The sequence below is a fragment of the Rhinopithecus roxellana genome, chromosome 17 (genome assembly GCF_007565055.1).
Source record: "Rhinopithecus roxellana isolate Shanxi Qingling chromosome 17, ASM756505v1, whole genome shotgun sequence".
Classification (NCBI taxonomy): Eukaryota; Metazoa; Chordata; class Mammalia; order Primates; family Cercopithecidae; genus Rhinopithecus; species Rhinopithecus roxellana.
This window is the reverse complement of record NC_044565.1, coordinates 56719451-56738312: the sequence shown is the minus strand read 5'-3', so window position 1 is coordinate 56738312 and position 18862 is coordinate 56719451. Positions and strand designations below refer to the sequence as shown.

General features: G+C 44.6%; 1 protein-coding gene across 2 annotated transcripts in view; it reads right to left on the bottom strand.

Annotated features, from left to right (window-relative positions):
- The window catches only part of FAM110C (family with sequence similarity 110 member C), a 37669-nt gene extending 28412 nt beyond the window's left edge, over positions 1-9257 (bottom strand). The window contains exons 1-2 of one of the 2 annotated variants that reach the window (XM_010386087.2): positions 8115-9257; positions 1466-4305 (exon numbers count right to left, since the gene is read on the bottom strand). In XM_010386087.2, the coding sequence (XP_010384389.1) occupies positions 4286-4305; positions 8115-9060 (966 nt within the window). In that variant the 5' untranslated portion in view covers positions 9061-9257 and the 3' untranslated portion in view covers positions 1466-4285. Of the gene's footprint in view, positions 1-1465; positions 4306-8114 lie in introns of those variants that run through there. The other variant, XM_030921822.1, reaches the window with a different exon arrangement.
- Positions 9258-18862: the final 9605 nt, after the last annotated feature.

The window sequence follows — 18862 nt, the reverse complement described above, 5'->3', positions numbered from 1 at the left end:
GAATCGCCTGAACCTGGGAGGTGGAGGTTGCGGTGAGCTTAGATCGCACCATTGCACTCCAGCCTGGGCAACAAGAGTGAAATTCTGTCTCAAAACAACAACAATGACAACAAAAGATGACAATCAATTGTAGAATTTGAGGCATTGTAACAGAGAAAATTAAGTAGCCACTTGCTGGACCGGAGCACATGTTCTGGGATTTCTGTGCTGCCTCCTGTCAGCTGCTCCATGCTACTTCCAAGACCAATATTATAAGGTCCTGGTTGAGACACTCAATTTCCTTTGTGTTTAGTATTTGTAACCTGGAACATTTAAATAGAATATAAATCTATTTGATTCATCAATGAAAGTGCAAAGTGTAACCACCTAAGCATTGTGCAAGCCCCCAAGTTTACCTGAAGGGAAAAGGCAGCTGCTGTTGAACTCTGCAACATAAGCCACACCACCCAATGCTTGGGCCATTTCTGAACAGGTACAATAAGAGAGTTTCTACAGCAGGCTGGGTATCTGTCCATATTCTTCACAGAAATAAAGAAGTGATGTGTTTCTTCTCCTCAAGAAAACCCCTCTTGGCTGGGCACAGTGGCTCACACCTGTAATCCCTGCACTTTGGGAGGCTGAGGCAGGTGGATCACTTGAGACCAGGAGTTTGAGATCAGCCTGGCCATCATGGCCAAACCTCGTCTCTACTAAAAATATAAAAATTAATTGGGCATAGTAGCGGGCACCTGTAATCCCAGCTACTCAAGAGGCTGAGGCAGGAGAATCACTTGAACCCAGGAGGTAGAGGTTGCAGTGAGCTGAGGTCGCTCCGTTGTTCTCTAGCCTGGGCGACGCAGTGAGACTCTGACTCCGAAAAAGATAAAAACTAAAAATAAGAATAAAGCAAGCCTATCTTTGGATTCTTACTTAGGGTTAGGCATAGGCCACTGCAAGACTGAGCAAGACGGCAGAGTCTGGCTCAGCCAGGACAGCAAGAAGGACGATCAGGCTTCCATGACTCACTGGCTGCCCAAGCCTCCACACCCTTAGAGTGCCTGGTGCACACTGAGAGCAAACCCGGCACAAGAAGAGTCTGCCTTCACTTAATTTGCTGATGAGAAAGATTACAAACTGTGCTTTTGTTTGTATCTTTGTGCCCATTTTCAATGACGATGTTAATAAAACACGAAGAAAAATATTTTAAGCAAAAGACTGGTGAAACAATTAAAAACAACTGAAGGAAAGCAAAGTTCAGAATATTCAAAATTGCTTTGACTTCATTTCAAAGCAACTTGAGGAAATTTGATGATTTCAGGTGCCATACAACTCACCCAGGACAAGCATGGGAATGCCTTCCCCTCATTTCTACCGATAATCTGATGAGAGAACACTCAAGAATGGTAGAAAACAGAAGGCAAGGAACTGTAATGAGCAGACTCTCATTTCAAATTTTTGCCACATTATTCAAACTCATAAATTAGTATTAATAAATGATAAAAATACTTTATTTCTTTAATACAGAATATACAATATTGCACTCCAGTTACAAATAGTGTATAGAAAAAAGCTCTGTTTAGAAACTGCCAAAGCAATTGTCAAAGTCTACTAATGTTTTCTGGCGTCACCAATGATAACCACAGTGCTGATCTTTGAACCAACTGAAAAAGGGCAATGTTCAATAAAGCCTCCTTTTTGTCAGTTTCAGTGCCCAGCAGTTCAAAACATTCCATCATGTTTAATTACATTTTTAAAAATTGTCATTCTTTCATGAACAAATAAAAGTACCTTGCAGCTGTCACCATTGCTCATTCTCGTGGAAAGCAATCACAAGCTTTTCATCCAGACTGAACTAAACAGTCTGATTTTTCTCAAAGTCACTCAGTAAATTGGGGTAATTCAGGTTTGGGTAAGAAGTTCTCTAGTTTTACTTTTTATATATATTTTTAGAGATAGGGTCTTGCTCTGTCACTCAGGCTGGAGTGCAGTGGTGCAATCATGGTTCACTGCAGGCTTGAACCCCTGGGCACAAATGATCCTCCCACCTTGGCCTCCCAAAGCATTGGGATTAAAGGTGTGAGCCACCACCCCTGGCTGAAGAAAGAACTTCTCACCTCTTACACATACTGAAGACATGGAGCCGTGGCATGAATCCGAATGGAAGGGAGGGAAAATTAACTCACTTCTTTAGGAGTCTGGTGCCACCCAGTTCCCCTGTTCTTCATGCCCCTTTTCTGATATCTACTTCTAGAATTCACTCCAGCTGAATTCTTCTCTTTTCCTGTACCACCACCAAAGGTGCAAACATCTTTAAAAGATCTTGGTGGTTTTAGTTGAAACCATTTTGTTTTTATATTTTTCACCTATGATGTGAATGGTGAGTCTGCACCATTTTTATCTTAAATAAATCTGCCCCAGGCTGCATCCATCCTGTTCTGACAGTAGAAAGGCATACACACTTTTACTTAAAGCTTTCATATATAAAATTAATGGGACATCTGAAAATAAGGGAATTGGGTATATGAAAAGATCCTTTAAAAAACTGCTCTCATCTTTGACATTATCTTTTTTTTTTTTTTTTTTAACTAAGTGCAATATAGTGAAGAACAAAACAACAGCATTTTTAGAGCAACCTTTGGGGAAAATTCTTAGATCAGGGGACCTGCTGTCCTGACAGAATCTATATTCAGAAAGGTACATCTGGTGGCCAGCAAAGACTCCCTAAATGTGTACCTGGGACTTATTTGAAAACAAGCCACTATAGTACTGAGTACTTAATGGAGTGGCAAACACTCCACTTGCAGTCAATGAAAATCCAATTATACAATATACACAAAGAGATGACCAAGAAAAACATAATTTAAAATTATACTGATAAAAACTAAAATCATCTGAAGTAAAACAAAACTATCTGAAGACGAATAACTGTAAAAATAAATATCTAAGTCACCCAATGACCTACTCTCATGGTGAAACAGTTCTAGAAATAGAATACAATATTAACCAAGACTTGAATAATTCAAAATGAAATGGCTCGCAAAATATCATATCAATGAGAAGCTCATTTCTCTCCCCTTCACATTCTCCTCTCTCATGATTTTCTTCTTGAAAAGATATATTTTGATACTAAGTTTTTGAAGAATTGGCAACAAATTTTCTTTGGGTTATTCCTCCAAAGGTTCTGAATCTGAATCTATTTAAATACTCTGGGTGTCATGAGCAAGTTCAGAATTAGGGACCCAGTAACCCCATCAACATTCTCATTCCAGCCACCCTCAGGCTGTCCCTTGTTTCAAAATATGTCCTTTGCAGAAAAGAGTGAATTGGTGTCAAATTTGGGTTGGTTATGTCATATGTGGAGGCATGAGTCAGATCAAAGGGCAGTGAAGAGGTCCTGCCTCAGATGCCTGTGGTCCGTGTAAACCAAAGTTTTCTGTTCTTTTTGGAAGCTGGGAACAAGAGAACTATGGAGTACATTCTAAATAGTGCTGCAAAAGTGAAATGTTGTATTCATCTGACCAAAGGAAACTCCAAGATTCTTCTGCCAACTCTCCAGAAACTGTCCAGTTACAATACAAGGTTTTGTTTATCAGTATTTAAACTCTAACTTATCTTTTAATGGGTACTTCCACATGCCTACACCCCAAATGGAGAATGACATTAACAGCATGACCTTGTAGCCCTCAAGTTATTTTAAAAGTGCTTTCTGACTTGTTAAATAAGATAAGCAGTAGTACAGTTGGGAATTAACTATAATTTATAGTGCAGTAATGCTCTGGCAACTGGGGTCAGCGTGTGTGAGTGTGTGTGTTTACTCTTTTTTGGTCACAGAATTGAAGCAGAATATGCCTTTTAGTGATTACTTTGATTTAAATGATGCTAGTCAGCCCAGGATGGTCAAAAGGGGTACATACCATGGCATTCATGCTTGGTTTTCATTTTCCTTGATTAAAAAAAAATCAACTTAGATATTGTTAAAATGCATCACAGTACCTCTTTGTCAGCAAGTCAGTCAAAAAGATTTCCAAACAGCTTTACGGTTTCCAGCTGCCCTCTGGAAGCAACACTAGTTTCACCTCAAACAAGGAAAATGCCTCTTAGAGCTTCAGCTTGTTACAACGCAGCTAAATTTCAAGGTCTGTGTTCCCATATTCTCTGTAGTATTTTAAACCTTCTCAGAGCCCTTAAGCTTTGTCCATGGGATGCTGTATTCCTGGTAAAACAGCAATCATGTGGTCACTTAGGCATGCTGGCCAAATGGTCCTGGGATCCCAAGTCACCCATGAAATCCTTCAAAAAGTCTTCATCACCAGGAAGGTTTGCTTCCTGAGGAGTTAAAGAAAAAATAGTGAATCAACTCTAGTCTAGACAAAAGTTAGTATAATGAAAACTAAACACTATACTGGTCTGGTCCCTGTAGTTTTTGTTTTTTGACATTTTCTGCATTTTGAAACATCTTCTTTTGCATTTTAAATTTTGACAAGAGGTCAGTAACTTTATTAAATACAACTATCATCTTGTTTCTCTGGCAGAACAAATTCCATCTCCCTGCAGGCCTTTTCAGGGCTTTAAAAATTTCTCTTTGCCTCCAACTACTCATGGGGCAGTAAAGAAAACTTCTTTAAATGTTGGTAAGGCCAGTGCTAACTACTACAGCGTTGGACAACAAAATAGGAAGCAATGCAGGCAGTTGAACTAAATATCCGAGGGCAGACATATTCCTCCCTTTTCAAACACCATTATCTCTTAAAGGCCCAGGTATGGATCACGACAGGGAAGAGTGGCCTTATGGCTACTCAAGCCACTTGTTTACCAAAAATGTGCTCCTAGTTGCATAACTTGCCAGAATAGTCAAAGAAGAAAGGAAAAGAAAGCTGGGATGTCCCAGGTTTATTTCTTCTGCATCTTTGCAAATATGAACACAACTCTGTTTCAGGAGCTTTCGGTGGGCTTCTACAGGTACCTTTTTTTTCTTTGCATCAAGGATAAATGTGAAGATAGCTGTGGAATTGTCTGAACATTTTTGCGTTGAAATTAATCAATGTCTTATCCCTAATTTCCCAAAGAACAAGTTATTTATGCCAGTATTAAAAGCAGCAACTTATATATTCTATGCAAAACAGAAAACCAGAAAGATCTAAATTTTGGCAAGTCCCCAGTTTGATAAGTTGAAAGACAGGAAGATGACTAAATCACAGCAGATAAAAGAGATATTTTCATAAACTAAGCTCTGGGAAACAGAATACCACAATGACCCACGTACAACCAACTACTACTCATGGGTTCCCAGAGGACTTGTGTGCAGATTATATGAGTCATTGCCCAGTTCTGATAGTCTGTTTTGAAAAGTAATTATCTTTACCCCACAGGGCAAGAAACTTATAAACTTATTTAGTTCTATTATAACTGAGATACTTTTATTATAATTTATAAATCTCTATCTACCAAGGGGACAAAAACCTCCAGATTAAACATATCTGTTTTCTCTTTCATTTAGAAAACCTGCCTTATTTCATCTCAAGTCTTCTGAATCTTTCATGAAATCCTAAAAGGAATCCTTATAACTTTCAGCAGAAAAAGCACAGCTTATATTCCTGCTTCCACATCTTCCAGAAGTTGCAGAACTGGTCTCAGAACAAGGGACTTCTGCGGGAAGTCAGAAGACCGCCCCACTGACCAGGTGTTCACACTCTGTCCTGGCTTTCTCTGCTGGTCTGCTCCAGTGGGAACACCAGTGCTGGGAGACGGGGAGCTGTGAAGGCGCTGAGGTCATGAGCAGACACTGTTTCAGTGATCTGGAGAAAGCTCAGGCAACTGTGTTCTCCTCATACCCCCAACCCCCGGTAGCCAGGCAGTAAGTCTTTGCATTGCAGTTTCAAAGATACAACACTGTCTTGGGTCTAGGGAAGTACATTAGTAAAGAAAATCTTTATAGTGCTGGTGACTCCAATTCCATATAAAAACTGGGGCAGCTTCTGTGTGATTGTCCCCCCTGCTCTGAGAAATAATGTGAAACTTCTCAGAAGACAGTTGCTGTTGTCTCCAGCCTGGAACAAATGGGATTCAGGTGGAGGGAGACATGAGGGGAGGAAGAAGCCCATGAGCCTTTTTCCTGCCTCCATCCTTAGTGCCTTCCCAAACCTGCTCTCCCTTTCCCTCTTCCTTCAACTATGTCTCCTTGTCACAAAAGTGAAAGCTCTCACAGGCTAACTAAACTTCTTATATTTTTCATAGGTTCAAGCCTAAAAGGTCTTTAGGATTTAGTCTATGAAGTCAATGAAATTCTCATTCAGGTCACTATTTTGACATTGGCTAATTCGAGATGGGAACCAGCATGGGTGTGGAGGCATCAGAGCAGGCTGCTTTTATTTTTATGCTGTCAGGTTTCATTTTGGTTTCATTTGTATGCCATATTATTACCTCACCACTATTTATACCACCAAGTCTACCTACTGCCTGCACATGCTCTGGCTACCTGGAGGGAGCTTATTCATAAATTTACTTCTCACGTATTTCAATAGACAACTTTTTGTTTGTTTGTTTTCCATTTCTGGGTTTCAATCGTGCAACACAGGTTATTACTACACAGACTAGAAAATGTAGAGGTTGAAAACCATCTGCCTATTTCCTTTCTTTTTATGGACAAAGGAAGCCTCTGGTCTATAGTGCAGGAATCACTTGCTAACATAAGACAGGCCCTTAGTTCTTGTTTAGTGCTCTATCCACCAGACAGTGTCCCTCCAAGGACCGTGGCCACTCTCCAAAGCTCCTGCCCTACATATGGTGCCATCATGGAAATACCCTTGCCAGCATTCATTCATCTCAGATCTAAAAGACAATCTGTGAAAACTACAAATTAATGTTTGTTTGCTTTTTAGAACTTTGCCTATATATATTTGTTGGGGACTTAGGCTAGTGGAAAACACAAATCTTCTATAAATTATAAGGAAGAACTTAAGTCCTGAGCCTTGAGTTCAAGAAAAAGAATGAATTAACTTCTCATTAATTTTCATGTCTATACTAAAGTCATAGCCAGAGAAGTTATTGGAGCTGTCGAGCATAGGTGAGCCCTGTGCAAACATCTCTTGGGCAGCCTCCCCCAAACTCTACAGGCTGCCACGCATCTTCAGTTAGTTTATCACAATGGCAGACAATAACTTCATCTCACGATTTTAGAAATTTACTTAGAGCAAGTTGTCATTGAAGGGTAAGAGAGAGAGAAAAAAAGATGTTGCAATGTTTAAATTCTTGGTTCTCAAAGAGAGCCCTGAAAAGGTACTTTCTCTTCACTAATTTCCAAGATGCCCATAGGGAAGGGCAGGGTAACAGTGAGGACCAGCACTCCTTAGTTTCCCAGTGAAAAGCAAAAAGAGCTCGAGGTCAATCCTGCACTACTCGTTGTCCAAAGGGAAGTTACTTCCTGTAGTATCATCAGGGGCAAATAAACTATGGACTCTAGTTACAATGAAGTCCAATTTTCCCAGTTTAAAAAACTGAAGCTCTCAAAACAATTTAAATAAAATTTAGCCAAATAAAAATCTTTGTTGCTAAGTGAATGCCAAAGTGCTGACAAGATCCTGTAGAGAAGTTCTTACCACTTCAGCACAGGCCTCCAGGAAAGTGCAGGGAGCCTTCCTTTCTGTTCCAGGTAACACAGCAGCGCCTACCTAGGGCTGCAGGTGGACCGGTCAGCTCCAATCAAACATCAGGAACTAGGGCCCACAGCACAGGTCAATGAACTCAGGAACTAGGGCTCTCAAGCTGTTTTCAGCGCGGGAAAGAATACTAGGGGTGTAAAACTGCTTTCTGGCAGCATTTTGGATGCCTCCTGTTTTCACAATAAGTCAAATGGGACATGTTAATTTGCAGAATTGCCTTTCCAGGCAGTCAGACGCAGCAGTCTCCTAAGGGCCTGGACCTGCAGGTACCTGGATTGCTACCTTCTGCTCTTCAGCAGCGGGGGCTCAACTCACAAGCCTCTGCGTCTGACTCTTGGGTCTCTTTCACACTGTAGCTCAAAATCGCACTCAGTTCTAAGCATCAGCTGAAACTGGCCATCGCCCAGCTCGGTCACACTCACCAGGACTCCCAGCCCCGCACACGGCCAGCCCCGCCCCAGCCTTCTGAGCACACACCTCGGGTCCTGCTCTGCTCCTGGCTGGGGGTCTCCGTGGCCTTCTTACAGGTGTACAGCCACTTGATGATGCGGGCGTTCCTCTCGATGACCGAAGTGGTGCTGGGCACCTGCTCAATCAGCTCCTCCTCCTGCAGCCCGTCGTCGTTGCCGCCGCTGTGCCGGGAGAAGCCGCTGCCGGAGGTGGCGACGCTCACGCTGCGCACCTTGAGGGTCACATGATCCGACCCCGCGGTGAAGTTCTCCCTCCCCAGGGCCTCCACCACCTCGGGGTCCAGGCCGCAGTACTGGAAGAAGGTGTCAGACTCGGCCAAGGCAGCGGAGTAGCGGGAGCTGAGGTCCGACTGTGAGCGCTGCAGCCCCCGACGCCTCACCACCCGCGGCTCGGGGCCAGGGGGCGCGGCCGGGACACCGGAGGGCGCCGCAGAGCGCGCGGCTGGGGCTGGGGTCTCGGGGGGCGCGAGGTCCGCTGCAGCGCCAGGCTTGGTCGGGACGGCCTCCGGGTTCCGGGTCTTGCCCTCGTCTCCCGTCCGGGGCACCGGCGCCTTGTCCTTCCCCGGCCCCTGGAAGAGCTTCTTCACCAGGCTCGCCCTGGGGCCGTCGGCGCCCGCTCCTCTCACGAACTCGCATTTCTGCCGGTAGATGATCAGCGAGTCGGGTCTCAACGGCTTCCGCGCAATAACCCTGCGCGCCACCGGGACGGGGGCGCGGGCCGGGGGCCCAGGGTCGTTCCCCGGGCACTTGATCGCCCCGGGGCCGCTGCCCTCGGAAGCGACGCCCCGGCCAGTCCCCGGCCGTCCCCGCACGTACTTGGCGCGATCCGCCGCCAGCCTCTCCACTGCGCTCCTGCGCGCCGGCCGCGCGGCGTCGGGGTCCCGGGGAGCCGCGGGGTCCCGGGGAAGGAGCCGCTCTCTCGGGGACGCGTTCAGGGCCGCCAGGGCGCGCATCCTGGCGGGGAATGGACCGGCCGGGGCTCCGAGTCCAGCGGAGACGCGCTGGAGTGGCAGAGCCGGTCAGTCCTCGGGCCGGTTCCGAAGTCCGCGCCGGGTGGCGAACGGCGCCCCAGTGCCCAGCTGCCCAGGCCTGGGGTTGGAGAGAACCGGAGTCTGCACCGATTGGCGAATCTCCCCAGTTCCCGCCCCTCCCGACCTCATCGCCACCTCGACTGGCACCGCCCGCGCCCCCGCCCTGGCCGCGTCCCCGCATCCCCGCCCGTCCCCGCCCGTCCCCGCCCGTCCCCGCCTCCTCACTCCCGCCCGGGCCCGGCTCCCTCGCCGCTCCCCGGGTGCCAGCGCCCGCCCTCACCTAGCGTCCGGGGTCCCCACCCTCACCTCCTGCCCGGTGCCGTCCCCGCCCCGCCTCACCTTCTGGCTGCGCTGCCAACCGCCTGGAGGACGCTGGGGCGAGCAGGCTCTAAACCCCCACTCACTCAGCCCCAGGTCCCCGAGGTCACCGCTGGACGCAGGCATTTCCGGGGAGGGGGAGCAGCGGGGACGTCCCCCCACCTCCCCCGGGCAGGTGCATCACATCCTTTGAATTCTTAAAGTGACCTCATCTTGTTTGGAAACTTGACTGTTTAATTTTCTCTACCTGAGGTCATATTCTTATTAACAGAAAGGAATAGAACATAAGAGGAAAGAACACGCAGCGCACGCCAGGATCAGCCTACGTGGTGGGTGGCAAGAACCGAGGGACTTGGATTGGGTCCGACTGGGTCGCTGGCCGGCAGCGGGCGTGGCCAGGCCCCAGGACCGAGCTGGGACTCGCAGGGGGGCAGGCCGGGGGCCCAGGCTCGGCTCAGTGGATTTGGAAGAAGCCCAGCCAAGTGCCCAGAATCATTGCTATTTTTACTGTAACCAAGGCAACGGGAAACCACGAGTTCACCAGGCAGTGGATCAGCCTAGGAATGCTAAGAGTCTAAGATAAAATATTTCCCAAATTCCATTATTTCAAAATTTGGACAGAATACTGAAGATATCTCTCAGACATGCGAAACGTTCACGTTATCGCGTCTGTGAAGACGACTCCGTAACAGGCTGTGCTTTCAACCTTGTGGTTGAACATTCCAAGCAGCAGCAGCCGGGAGGCAGGGAGCGCAGCAGGTGCAGATGGGCGCCCAAAGTGGGCACGAACACCTCACCAACGAAGAGAGGACTGCAGCAGGGTGGTGTTGAGTGGGCCTTGGGGGTCTTTAATCTCCTTGAGCCCCAGCGAAGCAAAATCTCACAGGGATAGTAGCGCAACAACATATCGCCTTCGGAAAGCCAGACCGCCCACACAGCCTCCTTGGAACATGTAAGACTCCTAGGAAAAGGAGTCTAGGCCAATAAAGGAGAGAGTGGGATAAGAGAGGGAAGGATGCAGGGTGGGGAGTGAAAGAGAGGGACAGAGATGGAGAAAGGGGGAGCTCCTGGGTTGCCACAGATGATTTCCTGCAGGATGTGGGAGGATGGGGCCTTGAGGTCCAAAGTCAGCCTGCTTTTTGCTCAGCAAGCCTGTTCTCTATGTCAGAGGCAAAAACCTTTTTAATTGTTTAGCCCAAAGTGTCTTCTTTTCCTAATTTGCACTACTTCATGGACAACAGCAGCACTTCTGAGAGAGAGAGAACTGCAAAATACTGCACCTCTGGAATTTGAGCCTGGGTCCACAATTTACCTTTGGACAGTTAGCAAACGTTCCAGGTTCTTTGTTTTGTCACCTGTAAAAATTTCTGTTTAAAATTTACAAGAAAAAACAATCCCATTAAAAAGTGGGCAAAGGACATGAACAGACGTTTCTCAAAAGAAGACATTTATGTGGCCAACAAACATATGAAAAAAAGCTCAACATCATAGATCATTAGAGAGATGCAAATCAAAACCAATGAAATACCATCTCACGCCAGTCAGAATGGCTGTTATAAAAAGTCAAGAAACAACAGATGCTAGCGAGGCTGCAGACAAATAGGAACGCTTTCACACTCTTGATGGGAATATAAATTAGTTCAACCACTGTGGAAGACAGTGTGGCAATTCCTTAAAGACCTAGAACCAGAAATATAATTTGACCCAGCAATACCATTACTGTGTATATACCCTTCTTTCTGCTGAGAGATGCAGAGATGACGGGACCACCTGCCTGCAGAGAGGACCCACCCATTCCAGGGTCTCCTCTCTGCTGAGAACTGAACACTCAGTGAGATAACATGCCTACAGAGAGGAACTACCCCCTGTGGGTCTCTTCTGAGCTGTTTTAATACTCAATAAAGCTTCTCTTCCTCTTGCTCGCCCTCCACTTTTCTGTATACGTCATTCTTCCTGGACACAGGACAAGAACTTGGGCAAAGATGCCACCAGCCACAGAGGTTTCTGGCCAGAAAAAGCAACACCCCAAAGATTCCATAACACGACCACGAGAACAGTACGGGGAAACTGTCCCCATGATTCAATTATCTCCGCCTGGCTCCACCCTTAACATGTGGGGATTATTACAATTCAAGGTGAGATTTGTATGGTGGGGACTCAGCCAAACCGTATCACCATGGAACCAGAAGTTCCTGCATCTCCTTATCCCTGGGGCCCAGGTGATGACCTTCCAACATCTACCCGAAGGGCTGCAATGTCACCACACCAGCTGGATCTAGCACCGCAGCTGTGACCTCGACACCCAAGCCCACACATTGCCCTACATCTCAAGGAACAGGTGGTTAAGCACAGCAGAGGGAGCCACCATGTATGCTCCCCATGGCCTGGGAGTCACCTGCTCAGGGCTTGTGCTACCCCTGCTGGTGCCCTTGCCCCTCCAGTGGCAAGACTGCCATGTGCTCACTTGCACCATGGAAGGACCCAAGGACTGGCTGCCTGTGGCCTGCCACCACCCCTACCAGCGACTCTGTTCCTTCTAGTGGTGGAGCCATCATGCATCCATACATAATGCCCAAGAGCTCAAAGACCAGCCTGCCTTGCATTCCTGTCCCCAGCAAAGCCATGCCATAGCCTCCAAAAACAACCACAACTTAGGCCACGGAGATGCTCACAGACACTGCTGATGTTGATTACATCAAAATAAATCATACAAAGAGTACACGACTGTGTCCACCCAGAACCAAAGCCAAAGCACCCTAATCAACTGACACCTAAGGATACATCTACAGGAAAATGTCTTTCCATGCGAAAGATACTTCTTAAGATTGGAAGAAGCACCTTCCATCAGATGCACAGAAATCAACATAGGGATGCAGGAAACATGGAAAAGCAAAGAAACGTGACATCCTCAGAAGAACAATAATTATCCAGTAACAGACCACAAAGTAAAGGAAAGCTATGAAATGCCTGAACAATAATTCCAAATAATGATCTTAAGGGAACTCAGTGAGATGCAGGAAAGCAAAGACAGACAATTCAGGAAAACAAATTCAGGAAATAAAATCAGGAAAACAATTTATAATCTGAATAAGAAATTCAACAGAAGTCAATATCATCAAAAAAACCAGAAATTTTGGGACTGAAGAATTCAATGAATAAAAGAACAGATGCAGTTGAGAGCTTCAACAATAGAGTAGATCAAAACATAAACAATAATTTCTGAGGCCGAGCGCGGTGGCTCACGCCTGTAATCCCAGCACTTTGGGAGACCGAGGTGGGAGGATCATGAGGTCAGGAGATTGAGACCATCCTGGTTAACATGGTGAAACCCCATCTCTATTAAAAATAAAAAAAATTAGCTGGACATGGTGGCGGGCGCCAGTAGTCCCAGCTACTCTGGAGGCTGAGGTGTGAACCTGGGAGGCGGAGCTTGCATTGAGCCAAGATTGCGCCACTGCACTCCAGCCTGGGCGACACAGCGAGACTGTCTCAAAAAAAAAAAAAAAAAAAAAAAAAAAAAAAAAAAAAAAGAAATAATTTCTGAACTTGAAGACAGGCATATTAAAATACAGAAATCGGAGAAAAATAAAGAAAAAAGAATTAAAAAGAATGAAATAAGCCTATGTGGCACACATGGGACACCATTAAGTAAAAAAGTTTTTGCATTATGAGAGTTCCAGAAGGAAAAGAGATGGGACAAGAAATAAAATCATTTAATGAAATAATTGAAAACTATGCTAGTTCCATAGGGTCCATAGTGATATGGACACTCAGATTCAGTAAGCTCAAGACACCCAAATAGATTTAATCTAACAAAGTCCTTCCTGAGGCACATTACAGTCAAACTGTCAAAAGTGAAAGACAAAGAGGGAATTCTAGAAACACCACATGATCTCACTCATATTGGCAGCTAAAAAAGCTGATCCTATGGAAGTAGAGAGTAGAACTGCGGTTATTAGGGGCTGGGACAGGTAGTGTGGGAGGATAGAGAGAGGTTGGTTAACAGATATAAAATTATAGCTAGAGAGGAGGAATAAACTCTAACGTTCTGTAGCATTGTAGAGTGACTATAGTTAACAATAATTTATTGTATATATTCAAATAGCTAGAAGAGAGAATTTTTAGTGTTCTCAGTACAAAGAAATGATAAATTGCCAGATGACATGGCTTATGCCTGTAATCCCAGCGTTTTGGAGGGCTGAGGAGGGTGGATTGCTTGAGCTCAGGAGTTAAGAATCCAGCCTGGAAAACATGGCAAAATCCAATCTCTACAAAAAATACAAAAATTAGCTGGGTGTGGTAGCAAGCACCTGTAGTCCCAGCTACTCAGGAGGCTGAGATGGGAGGATTGCTTGAGCCCAGCAGGTAGAGGTTGCAGTGAACCAAGATTATGCCACGGCACTCCAGCCTGGCAACAGAGCCAGATTCTGTCTCAATGAATAAATAAATAAATAAACAAACAAATAAATAAATAAGGTACCAATTACCTTCACTGTATGAATACAGTGAAGAAAGTATTCAAATACATTCATGTTGAAGTTTCAAAGCTGTGTTGGTGGTGACGCTTTCCTGTGTCAACTTAACCCCATCCTCCTCTGTGACGCCTGCTTCCATCCACACTCCCCTGCAGCTCAACTTCACCCTTTCTCCACTTTGCCTGCTCTTTCTTTCCATCTAAAAGTTGTCCAGCAGCCCCACTCACAGGAAACTGATGGCCTGTGTGGTACTATCAGGTGTATTGTTTTTAAAGCTTTATGCAATATTTTTTCCCACCACATATATGTATATAAGTTCCATAAAGCCAGAACCTTTGTTCTTCCTTATTTGAATTCCCAACAACCAGCAGAGTATCTGACATTAGGTAACCCAGAGAAGTTTTTCAGTTGATTTATATTTGTATTTTCTTGGTAAATTATTAACATCTCTGCTTTTCAGCTACTTCTTTAAAGGAAATGTATTAAAATACATTGCCCAGATTTTGATTATAACAATATGTTTTCATGTTTTAGCTTCACTCCATAATCAAAAATTTAATCATAGTATTCATATTTTTATTTGTGAACTTGACATCTCTTTCCACATACAGATAATGGCAAATCCGTGAACCTAATGTGAAAGCTAAACTAAAAGTTTCTTTCAAAATTATTCAATTCCAATTATTGATGGATGGGTTCTTTGCCTTTTTAAATTTAAGCTGAGGGATTTGAAAATTGACATCTTTATTTAATTGCCTTGTTTTGTTCTAGTTATGTTAATGCAAAACATCAGTTTGCAAATGAAGAATGGATTCTAGACTTACTACAGTAAATTGCATAAACACTAAAACATTTTGTAAGCTGTGAACTGTATTAAAAATTATTTTTCCATCAAAAGCCATTTTCATTTTTAATACCCATCATTGTACAAAAGTACTTATAACTATTTCTACTAATTGGTGTTAAGGTAGGCTGACTCTAAGATGCAGAAGGTCTTATTAGAGTTAGGAGGATGACATATCCTTGTTTGCCTGGGGCAGTCCCAGTTTACATCTGTTATCCTGGCGTGAGTTTTTCTTTTCTTTTTTTTTTTTTTGAGAGAGGGTCTTACTCTGTCACCCAGGCTGGAGTGCAGTGGCATGATCTCAGGTTCACTGCAACCTCTGCCTCCCGGGTTCAAGGGATTCTCATGCCTCAGCATCCCGAGTAGCTGGGATTACCAGCATTCGCCACCACGTCCGGCTAATGTTTGTATTTTCGAAATGGGTTTCACCATTTTGGCCAGGCTGGTGTCAGACTCCTGACCTCAGGTGATCAGCCAGCCTCGGCATCCCAAAGTGCTGGGATTACAGGCGTGAGCCACCACACCTGGCCTTGGCATGATTATTAACTCTGACCTTCACTCTCAAAAGTGTCCTAGTTTGGATGATGATCTGTATGGCCACCCTAGTTATATTGCCAGTTCTAACCAACTGTGTGGCTTTGTGTAGGTTAGTTAACTTTTACGGGGCTCAGTTTCCCCATTTTTAAATTGAGGAGGTTGACCTATGTAGGACCTCAGGTCTGTTTGGCTCTATTTTTATGACTTGTGAAGAAAGCATTGGCAGGTTTGAGAGTTGATGTGTCTTATAGCTCTCTAATACTCAGGAAAAAACAAATTCGTTTGCTAAAGAAATTTACAGAAAAGCTTTCTTAAAACAAAAATCCCGGTGCAGCTTTCTGACCAGACTCTGATGTGCTGGTATTTGCTAAGCTCTGTGTGACTCACCCACTCTTGTAAGGGTGGCAGAGCCTCTAAACAATCAACTGTGTCCGACGCAGGCCTTTAAGTTACATGAACTTTACATCTGTGGATAGAAGTGGGGGAAAGAGGAAGACAGCGGGGGAGGAGCACAAAGAAGCAGCATGAACCCACTGCAAACCTGGTAAAGGAGAGCTGCACCACCAACAGCGAGGCAAAGAGCTTGTGAGGTCACTGTGGGAGGAGGCTGAGGGCTGCTTCTGTGAGTCCGTTTGTGAAGAATAGCACACCTACTAAAAGAGGGACCTTCCACCTGAGTTTCCAGGATATTTGGGATTCTCAAAAGTAATATCAGAAATCTATTAATTATTTTCCATATTTGGAAATTCCAGGTGGAAATTGCTCATCTGCAGCACTTGCCTTCCTAGGTTATTGAGAGCATTAGATCCCTGTGCTTTCAGACAGAATTATGTGACTGCATTTGGAGAATGATAGAACATGAAACATAAGCTGACACAAGTAAACCTGGTAAAGACAATCCACTGATCACTGAAGATCCGCTGAGCTTATTCAATTCATTCTGTGAGACAGTTTTAACTACAGCAGTGTCTACGACGGTCCAGGTGCTATGTAGAGCACCCTGCAAGTTGTTTCTTTAGCTTAGAGGCTTTATAAGGAGAATGAAGGCTGTGTTGAGACTATCAGAAAGCGCCTGCAGTGAGAGAGACTCAGACTGCTGTGGTATAGAAAACACACCAAGATGACATGAGGTAGAAACCAGCATCAGACAGGAGTCCCTTCTGTGTGCTGGGTTCTCCAGCCGCTCCTCCCAGGATGAGTGAGGGCATTGTTTTTGTTTGGATGCCATTGCATCCAAGAAACAGAAATTCCCTGGAGTGTACCGTGGGCCTTGCCCTGTGCAGTCTCTCCTCTGTAACACTTGGTTCTTGCTTCAGGGTTTTCTCTACTCATTACAGAGAGTTCTCGGGTTTTGTTAAGGCATTTTCTCAAGGTGCAGTCACTATATACAAATTCTTTTTCTGTTGTTTTTCACACTATGTGCTCTGAAATTTGCTGAATGCCTGCTTTGCTAGGTGCAGAAGTGAGTGTTTCTTGTAGAGCAAATCTGGCAAAGTAGACAGAGGTCCCTAGGGCACCGAGTCCCTAGGCGCACACAGCAGGGGGGCCCTAGACCCGGCCCAGGAAACGATTTTTCCTTCCTAGGCCTCCTAGGAAGAGTTATGGAGAGTAATAACGTCTGAAGGTGCAGAGCAAGGTCAGATTGGGCCTTGGGGGCCTGGTGAGGTTGAAGTTGGAAATTAGAGGAAACAGGGTATACCAAAGATACTTAATTCAAAGAGTGACAAAATAACTGGGCGCCAAATTAAATAGGAGTAGAATTATTGAGTCTTAAATAAAAGTGATATTTAAAGCTCTTAATGGGACTTATACTAAAAACCCGGACTGCAGGGAGAGGGATGTTTTCCCAAGTGGTCTGCAGGACTCTGTTGTGGGAGATATTGAGGATCCAGGAAATAGGTCCTGCCTGGAGATAATCTTGGGAAACTTCTTCTTAAAATGCCCTCTTTGTGATTAAAATCACATTTTGGTGTTTTGAAGAAAGAAGATTTTCTACACTAAAGAAATCCGTTTAATTTGGTTTGCAACATAACCTCTTAAGCTTATTACAGAGCAAAACTCCCGCTCACCCGTGTGTCACACACGGAACACCAGTGAACGTCCTGTAACACTCCCACTCACCCATGTGTCACACACGGAACACCAGTGAACGTCCTGCAATACTCCTGTGTGTCACACACGTAGCACCAGTGAACGTCCTGCAACACTCCCGCTTACCTGTGTGTCACACACCAATGAACGTCCTGCAAAACTCTGACTCAGAGGATCTTGTCCAAAAAAAAAACAACGTAATTCAGCGAAAATGCCTTTTTTAAAAAAGTTGAAAAGAGATGAAATATTTATTAAATTTTTATTAATATATATGAATGGTGGCTACATTTTCTGTATTTTATCTCTGCACTCCTCACAACAGAGAGAAACATCATTGTAACTCATCTTAATGCTGAAAAGATCAGCATTCCTTTCTCTAGTTGACCAAAATATCTCTGTTTTAATTTAAGCCTGATTCTTCTGGTTAATTTTCACAAACTTATGGAAAAACTGATCAATTTCCCCTTTATAAAAATATATTTAATAATAAAAAACTTCCTTTTAATAATTTCCTTTAACTTTTTTTTGTTTTATTATTTACTTATCACTTTGAATCACTCCCATCATCGGTTTTTGAACTTTCACTAGCTTTCTCTTCTCTTCCTTATAATTACCCCAAGGCAGCTTTGAAGTCCATCAGACAAAGGGAAAAGAGACTTCCTGGTACAAAGAAGCTGCTGAGTCATTTTCCCTGGAACAGAAAACACCAGGATTGTGTGGAAGTCGAGGCTCGGGAGGCACCTGCCCTCACCAGGGCCAGGGCCAGGAGAGGGGGATCCCACACACCTGCCCGAGGTTGCTTTGGGCCCTCTGAGGGGTAGTCCAAGAAGCTCCTTGTGTGGAAACATTATCTCATGGCTACCCAGTGGGCGCCGAAGCCAAATCTTTGGTCCACACACAATGACTCTTTAGGAATATTATGGGAAGCTGGTCAAAATGATAAAGTAGCACAATTGTTCTTTCTTCACAAGAACCCCGTGTTCTTAACCTTAACACTTCAAATGGTGACATTTTAACCCAGGCGGAGGAAAACATTGGTGTCAAGCTGCAGTCACATGTTTGTAATTCTCTCTATAAAGCTTTAAAGGCATTGTGTGCATGTTAATCTTCAATAAATATGATTTACATAAGCAGTTGGCAGTCATACACTACCTGAACTTGTTCTGACAGGACACATGAGGTTTCTGGAGCCTAAGGACCTACATCAGCAAACCTAATTGTTTTGCCCATGGCTTTTTCAATAAATGAAGGCACTTTTGGGAAAAGGGCGATGGCTTGGCAGGTGGTCGAGTGGCACGCAGCCGGTGTGACTCAGCGGGAGCTTAACAGTGTCACATAGGAGAAACACTGCAGCCCCCTCTGAATCAAAAGGACTGGAAAGTTTCCAAAACCAATTATTAAGAACTGGTTATTAATTAAACAGGAACCTAATTAATAAATTACCTATAAAAGGTGCATT